This window comes from Dipodomys ordii, unplaced genomic scaffold (assembly GCF_000151885.1).
Source record: "Dipodomys ordii isolate 6190 unplaced genomic scaffold, Dord_2.0 Scaffold50, whole genome shotgun sequence".
In the NCBI taxonomy this organism is placed as follows: domain Eukaryota; kingdom Metazoa; phylum Chordata; class Mammalia; order Rodentia; family Heteromyidae; genus Dipodomys; species Dipodomys ordii.
The window spans coordinates 5318535-5334139 of NW_012267266.1; the positions used below are offsets into that span (position 1 = coordinate 5318535).

General features: G+C 44.2%; 2 protein-coding genes across 8 annotated transcripts in view; one reads left to right on the top strand and one right to left on the bottom strand.

The window, feature by feature from the left end:
- Nucleotides 1-609: 609 nt before the first annotated feature.
- Nucleotides 610-12640, bottom strand: Kif20a (kinesin family member 20A). 2 transcript variants are annotated; one of them, XM_013020432.1, is made up of 19 exons: nucleotides 12563-12640; nucleotides 11934-12120; nucleotides 10313-10402; nucleotides 10107-10226; nucleotides 8301-8439; nucleotides 7833-7942; nucleotides 7536-7665; nucleotides 6928-7122; nucleotides 6713-6824; nucleotides 6541-6609; nucleotides 6031-6174; nucleotides 5734-5899; nucleotides 5438-5602; nucleotides 4797-4936; nucleotides 4562-4664; nucleotides 4076-4277; nucleotides 3171-3262; nucleotides 2812-2949; nucleotides 610-1594 (listed from the first exon to the last, which is right to left on the bottom strand). In XM_013020432.1, the coding sequence occupies exons 2-19, from the start codon at nucleotides 12096-12098 to the stop codon at nucleotides 1274-1276; spliced, it is 2601 nt and encodes an 866-aa protein (XP_012875886.1). In that variant the 5' UTR covers nucleotides 12099-12120; nucleotides 12563-12640; the 3' UTR covers nucleotides 610-1273. The 2 variants fall into 2 exon arrangements, with proteins under 2 accessions (XP_012875886.1, XP_012875885.1); XM_013020431.1 differs by having other exon boundaries at nucleotides 1007-1594; nucleotides 7755-7942.
- Nucleotides 12641-13119: 479 nt separating this feature from the next.
- The window catches only part of Brd8 (bromodomain containing 8), a 54277-nt gene continuing 51791 nt past the window's right edge, over nucleotides 13120-15605 (top strand). For all 6 annotated transcript variants that reach the window (XM_013020423.1, XM_013020418.1, XM_013020422.1 and 3 more), the window contains exons 1-2: nucleotides 13120-13186; nucleotides 15268-15364. In XM_013020423.1, coding sequence (XP_012875877.1) covers nucleotides 13168-13186; nucleotides 15268-15364 — 116 coding nt within the window. In that variant the 5' untranslated portion in view covers nucleotides 13120-13167. The remainder of the gene's footprint in view (nucleotides 13187-15267; nucleotides 15365-15605) is intronic.

Below are 15605 nucleotides of genomic sequence, written 5' to 3' on the forward strand. Positions count from 1 at the left end.
GGGCTTGGGTGCTGTCCCTGCACTCTTCAGCTCAAGGCGAGCGCTCTACCACTTGAGCTACAGCACCACTTCTGGTTTTCTGGTGGTTTATTGGAGATAGGACTCACAGTCTTTCCTGCCTGGGCTGGCTTTGAACCTCCATCCTCAGATCTCAGCCTCCTGAGTAGCTAGGATTACAGGCGTGAGCCACCAGCGCCTGGCAGGAATAGTCTTTTTTGTGTTAATACTGAGGCTTGAACTCTGGGCCTCACACTCACTTGACTTTTTCTGCTCAAGGCTGGCACTCTATACCAGTTAAGCTACTGCTCCATTTCCAGGATTACAGATCATTTCATGGACATTCGAAAATAACTATAGGTAAAAGTAAGTGTTCTTCATGCTGGTCTGTTTTTCTTTTGTTTTGTTTTTTTTGGGGGGGTCTGGTCATGGTGCCTGAACTCTGGGCCTGGGCGCTGTCCCTCAGCTCTTCAGCTCAAGCCTAGCGTTCTACCACTTGAGCCACAGCACCACTTCCGGCTTTTTTCTTATGTGGTGCTGAGGAATAGAACCCAGGGCCTTGAGCATGCAAGGCAAGCGCTCTACCACTGAGCCACCTTCCCAGCCCTGGTCTGTTTTTCTTATCTCTAATACTTTTTTTTTTTCCCCCAGCCCTATTTGTTTAGACCATATGGGAATCATTGTTATGGTGCTCATTGAAGGTTTCAGGCCTGTGCATGTGTTCAGTAGATAATATGCTATTTGTCTGTTGTAATGAATTTATACAAGAGATGCTATGGGTTATTCTGAGCTTAGGATCCATCCTTGTGTTGTTCCTTGAACATTTTTACTCACCTTTTAATGTGTGATACTTCATTTTATATTAAAGCTTAAGACTATCTAGTGACACTTGGATTCATTTCTTATTAAGCCTTCTTTCACTAGTTAGTGTCTGGTTTCTATTGCTATTCCTGTGCAAGATTCCCATTAGCTAGAATGAAATGAAGTTTGTGTCAGTTTTTCTGCCTTTTTTTAAAAGTTGCTTTAATGTTTTTGCTAAATTTGGAATTCAAATAAAAATGTGAACAATAATATCTTTATTTAAATTTTTGTGTGCATAAAAACCATATGTGAAAAGAATGAGATTATACAGGTGATTATAATACAAAAGAGGAAAAAATAATATCTGAGTATTACATTCTGGATAAAGTTCCAAGTATATGGCAAAGCTTAAGAGTATTAGGCTGAGCAATTGTTCCACTTCAGGGCAATAGCTGTATTTCTCTTCCCTATAGCCTTAGTATTTTTTGCCAAAGGGCCCAGATTTGAGTAAAGGAGAGTGCCTTGAGCGTAAAATCCGAGCATAAGGACTGCAGTTTGTTGAGCTTTGGCAGGTGGGTGTTCGGGGAAGTAAGTTTCGAAGGAATGGTTTCTTCCCTGGTGGTTGCTGATCTGGTTGTTGGTTTTCCTGGTTGACACCAAGGCGTTTTTTGGCAGAAGAAGCCTGGCCTTGTAGCTTTAGGACAGTATTATACTGCTCAGCAATGCATGCTGCCTTCTTCCGAAGGTCCAGTTTCACTAGCATCATGTTATTTTGCAGCTCAGCCAGGGTCTGGTCCTAAGGGACATGAGCAAAGTTAGAGAAAACATTTCTGTCTTCTACATTACAGAAATAAGAGCAAGGTAAGCTTGGGGCATGCCTCCTGTAATAGAAGACCTAACATGCACTAGGCCCTGATTTCAAACTCCAGCAAGGAGAAGAATCGAGGTGTATGATATATGTTAGTATTTTGTGTCTTCAAAGATGATTGTAACTGAATGGTGTATATTTTGATTCCTAGACATAAGCAGAGCTGAACAGTGATATTTTCTTTTTTTTTTATTGTTTGTTTTTGGGTCCAGTCGTGGGGCCTGAACTCTGGGCCTGGGCGCTGTCCCTCAGCTCTTCAGCTCAAGGCCAGCGCTCTACCACTTGAGCCACAGCACCACTTCCGGCTTTTTTCTTTTTGCTTATGTGGTGCTGAGGAATCGAACCCAGGGCCTCATGCATACAAGGCAAGAACTCAACCACTGAGCCACCTTCCCAGCCCCTGAACAGTGATATTTTCTAACACATAATGTAGTATGTACTTCAGAGTTTGTGTAAACTTAAAAGAGCCTTAGTCCCAAGATATCAAATGCTACCTAGTCATTTTTCTCTCACATTTTAAGATCCTGAAGGTAGGATGTATCTTATTGGCAAGAAACATACTAGGCTGGATATAGCTCAGGTAGAGTCCTTGCTCTGGGTTAAATAGACAGTTTGTCATAGCTTGTTACTTTTTTTCTAATTAATACATAAAATAGTAGTAGTACGATCAACAAAGTATGATAGTATCTGCCTCCCAATCAAGTGCCTATAGTATCAGTTGGCACAGACTTCCTGGTAAGTATATGCTGGACAAAGATTATTTTTATTTTGCAAGAAAGAGTAACTCTTGCTAGGCACCAGTGGCTCAGGCCTGTAATCCTAGCTATCCAGTAGGCTGAGATCTGCAGATCGTGGTTCAAAGCCAGCCCAGGCAAGAAGATTTATCTCCAATAAAAACCGGAAGTGGTGCTGTGGCTCAAGTGGTAGATTGCTTGCCTTGAGCTGAAGAGCTCCAGGACAGCGCCCAGGTGCAGAGTTCAAGCCCCACGACCCACCAAAAAAAAAAACCAAAAAAACTCCTCTAAGTTCCACCTGAAAATCTTTTTTCCATCCTCTTCCCTTTTTCACGTAGCATTGGAGGAAGCAGAAAGAAGTAGAGGAGGTAGGGAGAGGGGGGATGGAAGAGGGTAACAAACTGCCCTTACCTGTTTGATTAAGATGTCATCACAAGTGGTAAAAGCTTGACGAAGTTTTTCTGCTCCAGTGCTGTGGCAACAGGCCCTTTCTGCTGATTGGAGGGACTGGCCAACTTTCTGAAGTTCTGATCGCAGCAGCCTTATGTTCTGAGAAAGAGTGGGAATAAGATCATGACTAATACCAACTAGAATAGTGATTATGGTGGAGAGCCGTTTTAAGAAAAGTTTTAGGAAAGAAAGGTAAACCATTCCCTAGGACTGGGGGAAAAAAAACACCTTGTACTCACATGAACTGATATAAGAGAGCTTTATACTTTAGAAGTTGTCTTTGCTAAGAACTTTGAGAAAGAACTGAGAAAGGAAATTACCTTCTGGCCTTCCTCTAACTTCTTGTCCACATCACTTGTGAAAGGTTTGGCTGAGGGTGGTGGTTCTAACATTTTTTGGTACTTCTGTAGCTCTGAGGGAGGGAAACAGGAAACTTGAATGTGTGGAATTTTCAGCTTTGGACTTACCTTTCATGTGCATGTGCCAGTCCTGGGGCTCAAGTTCAGAGCCTGAGTTAAGAGCCTTGTCCTTTAACTTTTTTGCTCATATACCACTTGAGACACTGTAGTCTACTTGCAGCTTTTTGGTGATTGAAATATTCTTATGGACCTTCATGCCTAGGCTGGGAAGGTGGCTCAGTGGTAGAGTGCTTGCCTTGAACACAGATCTTCAGATCTCAGCCTCCTGAGTAGTTAGAATTTTAGGCATGAATTACCAGTGCCAAGCTTCCCAGATTGAGTTAACAGTAGCTTATACCAAATTTTAAGAGTGAAGTCAAGCCAGGCACTGGTGGTTTACACCTATAGTCCTAGCTATTCAGGAGGCTGAAATGTAAGAGTCACCATTCAAAGCCAGCCTAGGCAGGAAAGTCTGTGAGCTCTTGTCTCCAATTAACCAGAGAAGAGCTGGAAATACAGCTTTGGCTTAGGTGGTAGTGCACCAGTCGAGCAAAAAAGCTAAGGAATAGTTTGTAGGCTATGAGCATGTGAGTGCACAAAAGTGAAGTGGTCAATGCATCCTAGAGTGAATGTTGCACAAAATTTTGTTGGGAGTCAAGCAGGTACTCTACTATGGGAGCCATGAGCCTGTCAAACTTAGGCCTTCTGACAGGTATAAGGCCCTAAATTCAATCCCCAGTACCACCAAAGGAAACAAAGACCTAGGTTTGAATACAATGTCTTTCCCAGAAGCACTATCATGCTTCCTGCCTCCTTCCCTTCCTCACCTTCAGTGGTGGAGCTTAGCTCTGCTTTGCATTGTTCTAGTTTAGTTTTAGCCTCCTGGAGCTGCTGTGTGGTGGCAGAAGTTGCCAACCTCTGTGACCGTCGCAGGGACAATTCAGGTCCTGACTGTTGATGAGTCACAGCCTGCTGCTGTCTGGTTTCTTGCAAGAGAGCTTCTAGCTCTTCAATTTTTTCATCCCGCTCCTAAGAGGAAAGAAGAGAATACAATTCTGTATATCATATACTTCAGGACATGATGTTGAATAAATGAATAAAATCCTTCTTAACGGTTAATTTAAGCCTCAAAATGCTTTTTGTTAGTCATTTTTGCCTTTTCCTTGATTAACTAAGCAGAGATGGAACACCTACATAGCAAAGTGAATTATATATACCTGCACTTACCAGTTTATAAAATCTGTTTGTGTGAGGCAATCTAGTGATGGAAATAAATCTGAACAACTAGTTTGGATAGGTTCAGGGCAACTCACTTGAATCTCTTCTTGGTAAAAAGTTGTTAGTGATTCCTTAAGGATCTTTAGTTTCTCTTCATATGTTTCTTCTAATAGTTCCTTTTGGGCATCCAAATGTTCACTGTCAGGAGGAAAGAAGTGAGTGAAGATTCTAGGGAATGAACTGGAGAACACTTGACGCACAACTTCATCCTAGTACATATTTCTGCCTTCTGCCAGTTAATGTAGAGGGATCACTCAGAAGGTACTGTACCTGCACCACTGTTCCCGTTGTTGCATCTGTTCTACCATCTCATTACAAATTTCATCACGGAGCTGCATCTCCAGCTGCAGCTTTTCCTGTCGTTCTTTAAAAAGCAATGTTTTCATAGCTTCAACCACCTGAAGGAGCTCCTAGGAACAACGTGTCAGAAATCATAAATCGCCTATGTTCCAAATAGGGAAAGCCTATTTGGAAGGTAGTATGGAGTGTGTAGTCATGAAGCTGCTGCACTGTTCCTGAGCCTTTTTGTGCTCAAGGTTAGTGCTCTGTATCTCTTGAGCCACAGCTCCACATCTGGTTTTTGAGTGGTTAGTTGGAGATAAGTCTCACAGGGACTTTTCTGCCCGGGCTGGCTTTGATCCTCAGATCTCAGCCTCTTGAGTAGCAAGGATTACAGGTGTGAGCCACTGATACTCAGCTGCCATAATTTTTTTTTTTTTTTTGCAGTTTTAAGGTTTGTAGTCAAGGCCTCATTCTTGCTTAGCTTGCTTGTTTGGCTGGTGTTCTACCCTTTGAGCCATGCCTCCAGACCAGCCTTTTGCTGGGTATTTTGGAAACAGTCTCACACTTTTCTGCCAGGATTGGCAATAAAATTTGAGTAGTTATTCACAAAAACTTTCTTGTATTCTTACCTCCTTGCTATATACAGAGATGTCAGCTTCATTTTCAATGTGGTCATCAAGACCTAGGTCTGCCTTACTCCCTTTTTCTAAGCCAGATGATGCTTGAAGACTGTGCTCTTTGATGAATGAACGCAGGGATGGGAGTCCCAGATGCATAGGTGGGGCATGTACAAGCTAGACGAGGGGGAAAAAAAAGCCCAAAAGCAACAACAACAAAAAAGCCACATTAACTTCTTAAATAGTTTTTAATAGCTTTCATGAAGTTACCAGCTCAAAGCAGGCATCTCACATCCAAAGATTCTCACCTGGCTAGCAATGGCTGAAAATTTAGCCACATGCAGTGTCTCATCATAGGTAGATGCACAGGGATTGATATTGACAATCATGCAGGAACGGCCTCTACCTGTGAAGAAGCCTTGAAACACTCGAGTCAACTTGCTGTCACGGAAGGGAACCAGGTTCTGCTTAGACCTGACAAAGAATCAGGAACATAGAGTTATGAGCAGAACTTATTCTCTGAGTATCCCAGCACCATCCCCATTGATGATCAGTAAGTCTTAACAAATTGACCAGCCTCCCAGCCTTCCCACCTCACAGCTTACCGGTTCTGCTGGTTTTGGCGAAGGGCAGCAATACAACGGCCCAGGGTGTGCAGAGATGTGTTAATGTTCCCTGCTTCCTTTAGCCGTTCACCACTCTTTTGATCTTTGCAGCGCTCTGAGCCAGCCAGATCACAGAGTGACAACCTAGAATGATGATGCCCAGTGTCTGTCATAAGAACCTTGTGTGAATAAGCTAGCCCATCATAAGTTCTGGAGAAGGGAGGGCCTATTGGGAATCTATATCTGAGAGAGAACAAGTAATTCCGCTGAAGACCTCTCCTCTACTCCCACAACTACTAAGTGGCCAAAATGTCTAAGAATAAAAACTTACTCGTGGGGGTGGGGGGGTGGGTGGGGAGGGGAGGCTGAGAAGGGATGTGAAGGGTAAACAAAGCAGGAGGCTGCAATGCTTAATAAGAAATGTACTCATTATCTTGCCCAGGTAATTATAACCCCTCTGTACAGTATGTTCACAAAAAATTAAAATTTAAAAAAAAAAAAACAACTTACTCGCTGATTTGGGGGATCATATCTCCTTCCCCCTGAAGGTGCAGAATTCGGATTGAGAAGATACTGTGACTAAAAGTTAAGAAAAAGAGAAAAGTCAATTGCATCCCTTCCATAACCAGGCAGAAAACTAAAGTTCCCCAGATACAGTGAAGGGTTTATTTTTATAACTCACCTTCGGCTAGAGTTCTGATTAAGGTGGGTGCTGGCAAAGCTCTGGTTCTTACGACCGACTTTGAGGAGTTTCCAAGCTTCTTCAGCATCTCGAACATGAATCCAATTGAGATCTGGAGCCAAAGGAGAGAAAGATATAAGGCAGGAACACTCAATTCCTTCCCTAGTTTCCACATCCCTTCCAGAGTTTCTGTAGCCTCCCTCACATTCACATACCTTTTACATAAGCATTGCCATTTTGATCCTCACACAGCCGTAGAGTCTGCCTCTTACGCTGCTGGCTAGGTGGTTCTAACAGGTCATATAGCAGTTCATTGTAGATCTCAAAGAAGGAGATCCAGATAGAGAAGCGAATGTCTGTTGGGACACTAACTGGGGCAGTGTCTGGCTGTGCCCACCGTTGACTTGTTTCTGAGGAAGAAGCCAATGTAGAGTCTTTTCAACCCTAGAGCAATCCATCTCATAAAATGGAACCTAAGCCGGGCGCTGGTGGCTCATGCCTGTAGTCCTAGCTACTCAGGAGGCTGAGATCTGAGGATTGCAGTTCAAAGCCAGCCCGGGCAGGAGAGATCGTGAGACTCCTATCTCCAATAAACCACCAGAAAACCGGAAGTGGTGCTGTAGCTCAAGTGGTAGAGCGCTCGCCTTGAGCTGAAGAGCTGAGGGACAGCGCCCAGGCCCAGAGTTCAAGCCCCACGACCGACCAAAAAAAAAAAAAATGGAACCTAATATTGCAACCTTTGGTCTGCAACCCTTATAGACCTGTAGGGAACAGGGAGTATGTCCCTACTATTATTGGCATAGAACCCAGGTCCAATACATACCATCCAGTTGGCTACTGCTAGTAAACTGACTGCTTGAAGAGAGCCCAGCAATGCCACTATCAAAACTGGTGCTAGTACCCATCCGACTTTCAATGTAGACATTCTTCTTCAAGGAAGTAGATAGCTCTTCCTGGAGAACAGAGAGAAAGTAAGCACAAAAACTTTCCTGAGATGTATACCCCTTATTCCTCCCTACCTTCATGCATACCAACACTTCACCTCTTGGAGGCCTCCATTTAGCAAGGACATCTTTTTCATTTCCTCCTGTCGAATTTGCTTGCTGTCTAGCCAGATTACCTCATTGGAGAGCAATGGCTTCAGATCAGGTGTTGAATGAAGTTGTCCCTGGAGGCTATTGAAGATCAGAGCCAGTGACCGGGGAAGGATTCCTCCATCCTTGATGGTACCTAGGGTCAGAGAAAAGATGGACAGCTGAAGCAAGTCTCTTTCTCTTCATAACTCAGGGTATTAAAAGGTAAAGACCATTATTGCATGCAAATCAGAAACCTGGTGAATCAGGTGCTGGGGCTTACACTTGTAATCCTAACTACTCAGTATGTTGAGATCTGAGGAACATGGGTCAAAGCCAGCCAAGGCAGGAAAGTCTGTGAGATACTTATCTGCAATTAACCACCAAAAAAGTCAAGAGTAGAGTTTTGGCTCAAGTGGTAGAGTGAAAAAAAAGCTAAAGGGCAGTGCCTAAACCCTGAATTCAAGCCCCAGTGCCAGCACAATAAATAAATTCTGTGAATTCTTACCACTTACCTTGAATTGTGTGGGTTTTCCCTGAGTTGGTAACTCCGTATGTATAGATGAGCCAGTTCTGTCCTTTGAGTACATCCTTTACCATCTCCTTCACAGTCAGGTTGAAGAAGTTTGCCTGTCCTACTTCTGGCCCAAATATCTAGAAACACATCCAAGTTTCTCAGAGGCCATCTTTTTTTTGTGTGTGCCAGTCCTAGGGCTTGAACTCTGGACCTGGGCACTGTCCCTCAGCTCTTTAGCGCAAGGTGAGTGCTCTACCACTTGTGCCACAGTGCCACTTCTGGTTTTCTGGTGGTTAATTGGAGATAAGAGTCTCATGGACGTTCCTGATGAGGCTGGCTTTAAACTGCAGTCCTCAGATCTCAGCCTCCTAAGTAGCTAGGATTACAGACCTGAGCCACCAGTGCCCAACCCTGAACTTTTTTTGCTAATGCTCTATTACTTGAACTATAGCTCTGTTTCCAGATTTTTGGTAGTTAATTGGAGATAAGTTTCACAGACTTTTTCTGTGTACTCTAGCTAGAACCACAATTCTCAGATCCTGGCCTCCTGAGTAGCTAGGATCACAAGTGTGAGTCACCAGTGTAACCTGGTTTCAGAGTCCATCCTTTATCTCCCACATGTCTCCTATAAGAGCCAGCAAATAAATCTTTTTGGGTGGTTGGCTCTGAAGACCATTCAAGTAGGTACTTTCTGCTCTTTAGATGAAGCTCTTTCTCCAGCTGTTCCTAAACATTGAGTACTCAAACACTTTGTAAGTCCATCTTTTATCCAAATAAACAAACACTTAGGCAATGCTATAAACTAATCCTAAACCTGCATATACAATGTGGGCAATATAATGGCTATAACTGTGGGCTTTGGAGATGGATGGGTCTCCATTCATAGCTCTAACATTGGCTAAGCTCTATGGCTTAACAGAATACCTTTGCTGAGTATAGTATCCTTGTTGGGAAAATACGAATAATAGGGATAACAACAGAAATTTTAAGACTAAGTGCAAAAAAGTACTTGACATAGATTAACATCCCACTAGAAAAGTCACTCTAAAGTTGAGCTGGGTGTCAGTGGACCATGCCTACAATCTTAGCTACTCAGGAGGCTCAGATCTGAGGACTGTGATTTGAAATCAGCCTGAGTAGGAAAGCCCATGTGAGACTCTTATTTTTAATTCACAAAAAAGAAAAGAAAAGAAAAGCCAGAAGTGGAGCTGTAGTTCAACTGGTAGAGCTTTAGCTTTGAGCAAAAAAAAAATCTCCAAGACAGGTTGGGAATGTGGCTTAGTGGTAGCATGCATGAAGCCCTGGATTCTATTTCCCAGTATCACATAAACAGAAAAGGCTGGAAGTGGTGCTGTGGCTCCAGTGGTAGAGTGCTAGCCTTGAGCAAAAGAAGCATAGGGATAGTGCCCAGATCCTGAGTTCAAGCCCCAGGACTGGCCAAACAACAACAAAACTCCAAGACAGTGTCCAGGCTCTGTTGAGTTCAAGCCCTAGGATGGACTTGCATGCATGTTCACACATGTTATATCTGAGTGCCATCTGAGGATCACAGTTTAATCTGATTGATCTGAAGATCGTAGCTGGAAGCCAGCTTGGACAGAAAAGCTCCTGAGACTCTTAACTCCAATTAACCAGCAAAACCTAGAAGTGGAGTTGTGACTCTAGTAGTATAGTGCCATCCTTGAGCAAAAAAGGTATGGGACAGCATTCATGCCCTGATTTCAAGCCCTAATACCAGCACAAAAAGATAAATAAAAGTTGTTTTTAAATGTTGATCAGTTTTCATAGCCCAGTATATCCATACCTGAGAAAATGTGAACCTGTGAGTGGCTTGGCCAATTCCCCGCTCATTGCTCTTTAGAGCAAATGAATCTTTAGGTGCTTGCAGAACAAGGGTCTCCAAATTCTCAATACGTACACAGCCCTAAGAAGGGGGAAAATGTTACCACTGAAGGAAATATTCCTGGGTAATTTCTTATGTACTTCATCATTCCTTCTTTAAACACTTACCTGATCCTCATGTCTTTCTAACTCTGAAGGTAACAAGGGCCTGACTCGGAGATATACTTTTACCTTCTCTGTATTATCCTCACACAGAACCTGTAGCAAAATTCCAGACAGAAACTACAGATTAATCTTAGAAGTTACCTCTGAGCAAATGGCACAAGGCATAGTTCCTAGAAATCATGCTAACATGGTCCATTCCAACTGAATGCAAGTATCCTTTGATTACACAATCATGTCAACCCACATGAGCTCTTCTTTGTTACCTTTCCTTATTTCCTCATTATCCTGAAAACCTGGCTTGCCCTATTAAATATCTGACTTAGAACTCTATTGACTGTATAAAAATCAACATGTGACATTTCAACAAAGCACAGTACAACATAGTAGAACACACCTGACTTTGACTCCCAATTCCGTCTAGGAACTATAAGACTTTAAAATTTTCTTTAAGGGGCTGGGAAGGTGGCTCAGTGGTAAAGCGCTTGCCTTGCATGCATGAGGCCCTGGGTTCGATTCCTCAGCACCACATAAGCAAAAAAGAAAAAAGCTGGAAGTGGCGCTGTGGCTCAAGTTGTAGAGCGCTAGCCTTGAGCTGAAGAGCTGAGGGACAGCGCCCAGACCCAGAGTTCAGGCCCCTTGACCGGACCCCAAAATTTTTTTTTCTTTACTTTAGTTTTTCTCTTTTTCTTAGTTAAAATTTTATATATATGGTATGAAGGAATTGAACCCAGGGCCTCATGCATGCTAGGCAAGCATTCTACCACTAAACCATATCCCCAGCTCCAGCCTTAGTTTTCTTATCTAAAGAATGAGGTTAATAATAGCATCCATCTCATTCATTCAATAGATATTTAGAATGCCTACTATGGCTTAGGAATGTTAAGAGGCTTTAGTGGTTCTAGTGAAAGATATTTTCAAGGGTCCTGTTTTCATGAAAGAGATTCATGAAGGAGATTCTAAGAGAGGAAAAAGGTGTAACCAATATAAGTTAACTTTAACACATGACATAGTGCAGTGGTTTTCAACTATTGCCATTTCCCACCCTCTAGGGGACATTAGAACAAGCGGGAAGGTATCACTGACATCTGGTGGTTTGAGGCCAGAAATGCTACTAAGCATCCTACAAGCACAGGACAACCCCTGAATACAAAGAATTGGCCCCCAAATATTAATCATGCTACAGCTGAGAAACCCTAGCAACACAGAAAGAGGGGCTAAATAGAAGCTATGATTGATATTACTAAAACATGAATGTTTGAATGTTATGAATGCTGCATGTTATGGCTCTGCAAATAATTTTTTGTTTATGTGCTGGGATTTGAACTTGGGCTTCACAAATGGTCAGCATAGATTCTACCATTAAGCTACATCTTTCAGCCCTATACAAGTTACATAACAAAAACAGGCTCCATGAGATATGATTATTCTACTCTCAAGACTGAACATGCACTTGAGGGTACTGCATTAATACAAGTAATAGTTACTTTTATAAACACACCTTTAAATTTGAATTGTTCTCCCACATTATCAGGATTACAGATCTATGATCTTCTATTAGATGTATGCATAACTATTAGGCTGAGGGTATCACTTTCTGCCCCAAGTCACACTCCAACTCTTTTACCTGCTGTTTGTCTTCCAAGGAGGTGGAAATGACAGAGCAGTCTGACAACAGTTTCTTATGCATTGCAGATCCCAAATCTGCAGCTGTGGACTCAAACATAGGAGATACTACGACATCCTCATCGGACAGCAAGCCTGCCGGCGGGGAGAGGATGCCTTGAGACATGACAGTAGGAAAAAGCCTACGTCTAAAAAGGAACAAGAGTAAGGAAAAGAAAATTAACAATTATAGATGCGAACTATTGGTGCCTCATGACCCGGTCCTGCTGCCTGAATTTCAACCCTATTCACCTCCATTATCTGCAAAGGGGATGGGGATGAGAGGAACAAACCAGTCCGCAGATCAGCGTCGCATTTCTAAATGCGAACAGGTATCAAGAGTTAACTGGCTTTAAAAGCAGAAGGCCACGCTCCAAAGAGGGTGTCTGGCAAGCAGTGCTGTGGAGGTGGTGCTAGCATCCCTAGGATCTTTTCCCAGACTCACTCCAAGGTTCACATAGAAAGTATGAGTATTAAGAAGAGAGAGAGAGAGGAGAGTGAGCGAGAGAGCGCTGCTGCTCCGCTCTCTGAATGCCTATTCCACAGGAGCAAGAGCTGATAAACTGGGTTATAGCGCATCCGCACACTTACCAGGAGACGGGATCTTCGCTGCTTCCCTGGTACCAACTCCCAGCCCTTGGCGGAACCCGAACTTTCGCTGGGAGAGAGATCAACTCCGCCCACGAGGGGCAGCTTTGTTTCTGATACAATGTTTTAAAGTACGCGCGCAGTTCGTTCAGCCAATCAGAAAGCAAAACCTGCGGTTCCCAATCAGCGTGAGGAAAGTGGGAGGGGTTAGGGAAAGAGACCGTTTGTTCAGTTTGACCTCTCACCTCAAAAGTACATCCGGGTTAGCGTTTTCACCTAGGAAGGATTTGTCTCCGGGTTGTTTTGTTGTTGTTTTTAGCTATGAACTCAGGGCCTCGTGCTTACGCGTTTATCCTGAACGCCACACATTTCTTTCGTTAAAAAGCCTCAAGGACGTTCTGACGCTTCAGTGCTATCATTGGCACTTCCTTAACAGCACTTATTTCCGGAAGCGAACGGAAAAACTGGAGTTGTCCGCTTCCTCTTGAAAAAAAGAACTACATTTCCCAGGAGGCATCGCGAACAAACGCCGTTATTTTATTTCCCAGAGTCCCCGGAGTTCGGCCGTACCGACCGTCTCTGGCTGCGTTCATGAGTACGAGGCCAAAATGGCGACCGGCACAGGCAGTGAGTATTGGAGTAGCTTTTGTGTGGTAGGCCTTAGTACAGCCGAGACGAGGCACCGAGTTTTCCGTTGTTTTTCTTTTTTTCCACACGCGTTAGAGAGTGGTTTTCCCGAGAGCCCGCGGCCTTCCGAGATGCACTGTCGGCGGCGTCGCGAGAGCCGGCGTGTAGGCGCTTGTGTGTTAGGGAGGGAACGAAGGCTCCAGAGCGGCAGCTTCGCTGGTCTTTATGGGTTAGGGGCTCGGTGGGCTAAACGTTGAGGCTTTCCAGAAACTTGGGCGTGTACGCAAAGAGCTGTGAGTCGGAGAGAGCTGAGCCATTTGTTTCCTGACGAACGTGTGTGGCAGACGAGTGAGCACTTGTCTTTTAACCGTGGGCTTTTTTTTTTTTCCTCCCACCAGAGAAATTGCGTTTGGCGTATTTCACCGACCGAAAATGTCTTTTTAGGCTCGACAGTTGGGGGCGGGGCGGCTGATGAGTAAACAGGTTTATGCTAACGAGGAGGCGGAGCCTTAGGTGAATGCCCGCTCGGGATCTTGGGAAATGTATTTGCGTTCAAATTAGAATGAAGTGTTCTTAAAAATTGGACTCCTCGGGGCTGGGAGGGTGGCTCAGTGGTAGAGCGCTTTCCTTGCATGCATGAGGCCCTGGGTTCGATTCCTCAGCACCACATAAGCAGGAAAAAAAAAAGCCGCCACATAAACAGAAAAGAAAAAAGCCGGAAGTGGCGCTGTGGCTCAAGTGGTAGAGCCCAGAGTTCAGGCCCCACAACCGGACCCAAAAAAAATTGGGATCATCTCCCCACTTCCTCCTCCCTCCCTTTTTTTTTTTTATGTCAGTCGCCTATGGGGCTTGAACTCAGGGTCTAGGCACTGTCCCTCAGCTCTTCAGCTCAAGGCCAGCGCTCTACCACTTGAGCCACAGCGCCACTTCCGGTTTTCTAGTGGTTTATTGGAGATAAGAGGCTCAGGGACTTCCCTGCCCGGGCTGGCTTTGAACTAGTTTTGAACCGTGATCCTTAGATCTCAGCCTCCTGAGTAGCTAGGATTACAGGCATGAGCCACCGGCGCCCGGCTCCACTTCCGGTTTTTGAGTAGTTAAAGAGTCAGGGGATTTTCTTCCCGGAGCTGGCTTCCAGCCGTGGTCTTCAGGTTTCAGCCTTGAGTAGCTAGGTTTACACTGGTGCGTGGCTGTAACTGCTTCACTTTAACCTGATAATCCATTTTCTTTCTTTTTTTTCTGTTGGTCGTGGGGCTTTAACTCTAGGTCAGGGTGCTGTCTCTGAGCTCTTCAGCTTAAGGCTGGGGCTGTACCACTTGAGTGACAGTGCCACTTCTGGCCTTTTCTGTTTTATGTGGTGCTGAGGAATGGAACCCAGGGCCTCATGCATGGGAGGCAAGCACTCTACCACTGAGCCACCTTCCCAACTCTGTCCATTTTCTTTTTTAAATAAAGAAAAGCTGACTTTAAAATGTTCTGTGATTCACATGCAGGTACCACAGTCAGTGGTGATATTTCATTGGTGTGACAAAAATCAAGGTTGTTTTTGCCAGTCCTGGGTTTAACTCAAGGCCTGGGCTGGGGACTGTCCCTGAACTGCTTTTGCTTGTGCCACAGCTCCACTTCCAGCTTTTTCTGTTTATGTGGTATTGAGGAATCGAACTCAGGGATTCATGCATGCTAGGCACTATGCCACATTCCCAGCCCAAAAATCAAGTTTTCATGATAGTTTAAAAATAGAATTTGGAGCTAGGTGCCGGGTGGCTCATGCCTGTAATTCTAGCTACTCAGGAGGTTGAGATTTGAAGGTTGCCATTCAAAGGTAGCCTGGGACTCTTAACTCCAGTTAACCTCCAGAAAGCCAGGAGTAGAGCCATGGCTCAAGTTTAGAGCACTAGCCATGAGCAGAAAAGCTCAGGGGCAGTGACCATGCCCACAGTTCAAGCCCTAGAACTGACAAGGGGGAAAAAAGGTGATAGTTTACTTTGTCCCAACAAGTTGGAATATTTGTTTTAGGCTCTTAGCTTTTGGGGGGCTTAAAACTACTATCTCAGTGGGTATCTAGAAGTCTTCTTTCTTTTTAGAACACAAGCTGCTGAGTACAGGCCCCACAGAGCCATGGTCCATCAGGGAGAAGCTATGTTTAGCCTCTTCTGTCATGAGGAGTGGAGATCAAAACTGGTAAGGAGTCTAAGATAATCTGGTTTCTTGGGTCTTTGTAACTTTTTCTTTTCATTTAATCCTATTCAGCTTTTTCCCTCCTTAATACAGGGGATTGAACTCAAAGCCTCATGCTTTCCAGGCAGGTACTCTACCACCATTTATGTGGGGGGGGGGGTGTTGTACTGTGATTTATTTTTTTTTGGGTCAGGTCGTGGGGCCTGAACTCTGGGCCTGGGTGCTGTCACTCAGCTCTTCAGCT